General features: G+C 58.6%; 2 protein-coding genes across 2 annotated transcripts; both read right to left on the minus strand.

The window, feature by feature from the left end:
• Positions 1-668: 668 nt before the first annotated feature.
• SDRG_11545 (hypothetical protein) lies at positions 669-1,671 on the minus strand (the record flags this gene model as incomplete). Its single annotated transcript, XM_008617586.1, has 2 exons — positions 669-1,106; positions 1,153-1,671. 2 exons carry the CDS (start codon positions 1,669-1,671, stop codon positions 669-671), a joined length of 957 nt encoding a protein of 318 aa, XP_008615808.1.
• A 769-nt stretch (positions 1,672-2,440) lies between these two features.
• Positions 2,441-2,615, minus strand: SDRG_11546 (hypothetical protein; the record flags this gene model as incomplete). The annotated part of the gene is made up of 1 exon (XM_008617587.1): positions 2,441-2,615. A coding segment is annotated over one exon (175 nt), but the record flags the coding sequence as incomplete, so codon positions are not given.
• Between the last annotated feature and the right edge of the window lie 33 nt (positions 2,616-2,648).

The following is a 2,648-nucleotide window of genomic DNA, read 5'->3' on the forward strand; positions in this document are numbered from 1 at the left end:
GAGCAAAATCGCAATCGTGAGGTTCGCCGCGTGCGCCCAGCCCGCGCCGATGCACTGCTTGGACGCGTCAAAGAGCCACACCTACGCATGAGCATGAGCCATGCGCCATGAACGTTCGCTTGTAGTACGTACGCGGAACGGGCGCTGCTGCTCTTCCTGCGTGGAATCCTGGAGAGGGCGATGGAATGAGCGACTCTTGAGAAAAGCTTGGCCCTATTCTTTGTGCGCTATACAGAGTATTTGTATGCAGAATTGATTTGGTTTTAAATCACTTGAAATGCGAGAGTGGTTGTCGCGAGCGCATGTCAGTTGGATGCAGCATGCTGGATGCTGGATACGCAAATTTTGCGCAAAGCCAAGGGGATGGGCGCAACCCATCGCGTCAAGAGAGGGTCCCGCCGTGACGTCAGCGACCCAGCATCGCGCCACGGCCGCCGACACCCTCCCTGCGTTTTCCATCGACCGCAACAGAGCGGATTCGGCTCTGGAATCCGAGATTCGTCGCAAATATTCGCACTCGCTGGCTCCAACCATGATCCATGATACGAACAGGTCCTCTCCTGTACTGCAACCAGTCATATTAGAAAGAGGGCATACATATATGCTGCCGGCGCAATCTACGACGACGGAGCCGTCGGCGGGTACGTGACGAGCGTAGCAGCCGTGCGCTACCGACGCTTCTTCATCGGTGGCAGCCGCGCCCACGTGTTGGCGATCGTGTCGTAGGCGTAAAACTCGCGCGACCAGACGCCCTTGGAGATGCCGCCGAGCGCATAGATGGTCGTGCCGGCCACGTCCGCGTCAAAGCAGTACCACTCGGGGAGCGGGAGGTTCGCCATCGTCACGTACGTATCGTCGGTCGGCGAGTAGCGCACGACGGACCGGCCGTGGAGGAGCACAAAGATGTGCTTGCCGATCGTGACCGCCGAGCATGGGCCCGCAATCGGCAGCGGCGCCTTGCGGCTCCACGTGTTGGTCGACGGGTCAAAGCACTCGACGACGTTCGAGTACCACTGCTTGTTTTCGTGGTCGTGGTCGTCGGCGTTGCCGCCAAACACGTAGAGCTTGCCGTCGTGCGCGGTGGCACCGAGGAGCCGGCGCGGCACCTCCATGGGCGCCAAGGTTTCGCAACCACGTCGTACTTTTCGAGACGGGCGAGCACTTGAAGCCGTTGACCCAGCCGCCAGCGCAGTAAATGCTCTTGGTCTCGGGGATGTAGACGACCGCGAGCGCGTGGCGGTACGTGGTCATGGGCGCAATCTGCGACCACGTCGCCGCCGAGACGTCGAACTTTTCGCACGTCGCGAGGTTGGAGCGGAAGCCGCCGCCGCCGAGCACAAAGAGCTCGGTGCCAACGCCGACCGCGCCGTGCGAACCCCGGTTCTCGAGCATGGACGGGACGCTTTCCCAGCAGTTGCGTGCAAACGAGTAGCGCTCGACGGACCCGAGCGTCTTGCCGCAGAGGCGACCACCCGTGACATAGTAGTACAAGTCGGTCGTCTCGGCCGTCGGCACGGTCGCTTCGACGTCGGCGACGTACGTCATGTTGACTGCGCAGTCCTTGATGTGGCGGAAGAGCTGGTTGCGCGAGGTAAACGTGCTGGCGTCACATGTCTCGCACGCGAGGATGGGCGCCGTCGTCTGGATCGTGGCGGGCGGCGGCGACGACATGGCTCTCTCTTCGGTCGAAGGATGAGGCGGCTCGATTTGGTTGGCCGCAATATATCCGGATATTCTGCGTGCTCATTGGCCACCAATTGTGTTTGTGACATGCGTGACGTGGCACGCGGAGCCGTCAGTATTTGTTTGGAGCCATTTTTTGCCTCGGGCTCGTCGACGGAACGCGGTTGTGCAGTGGTGACAACTCCTCTGTCACCGCCTTCGAGTGATGGTCGGAGCCGCAATGTGTGCGGTTTCGATCCGGCCCGTGGCCTGTGGCCATCGGGATAATGAAGTAATAACAGGCTTTCTTTCGCTTCCTTGTCAGTGCATTGTCAATGAGCGGTCTGCAGCGTCGGCCCTTCGAACCCGACGACACATCAAACGCTGAGATGGCGAGTGCTCGCCAAAAGCAAGATTTTGTCAATAGTAGTGTTTAGGGCAGTTGGCAAATTTAGCAAATCGAGAGACTACATGCATAGTAGTTTTGAAATGTTGTGCGCATTGCGGGCCTCGAGTGACAGCACTGACAGCACATATTTGGGCTTGCGCCGCTTCGTCGTGGTGGCTGCGGCGTCATCGCCAGGAACAAGAAACACCAACGATGGTGAACCCCAGCCATTAGCCTTGGCCTAGCCCTACAGATCGACACATAAATAGTATCTACCAACTGTATCTATCTATCCATCTTTCCATCCACCTCCAACGTCCAATTTCAAGGGATATATATATTAGGTCATGGTGTTCAAGTGCTGGAGCGTCGGCCTTAATTGTACCCTTCTTAGTACGGGTACGGCACAGCGATGAGTGGCAAGTCGAGGTTGCGCAGGCGGACGCACGCGAGGAGGCGCTCGGGCAGCTCTTCCATCGTTGCACCTTCCAGCACAAACCCAAGGTCGATGACGAGGTCCTGCGAGTAGCTGAGGAGGAGTCGGCAGAGGCCGGACGCGACTGTGCTGCTCGCAATGTCATAGTCGATTTCACAAAAG

Source organism: Saprolegnia diclina, assembly GCF_000281045.1.
Source record: "Saprolegnia diclina VS20 unplaced genomic scaffold supercont1.42, whole genome shotgun sequence".
Classification (NCBI taxonomy): domain Eukaryota; phylum Oomycota; class Saprolegniomycetes; order Saprolegniales; family Saprolegniaceae; genus Saprolegnia; species Saprolegnia diclina.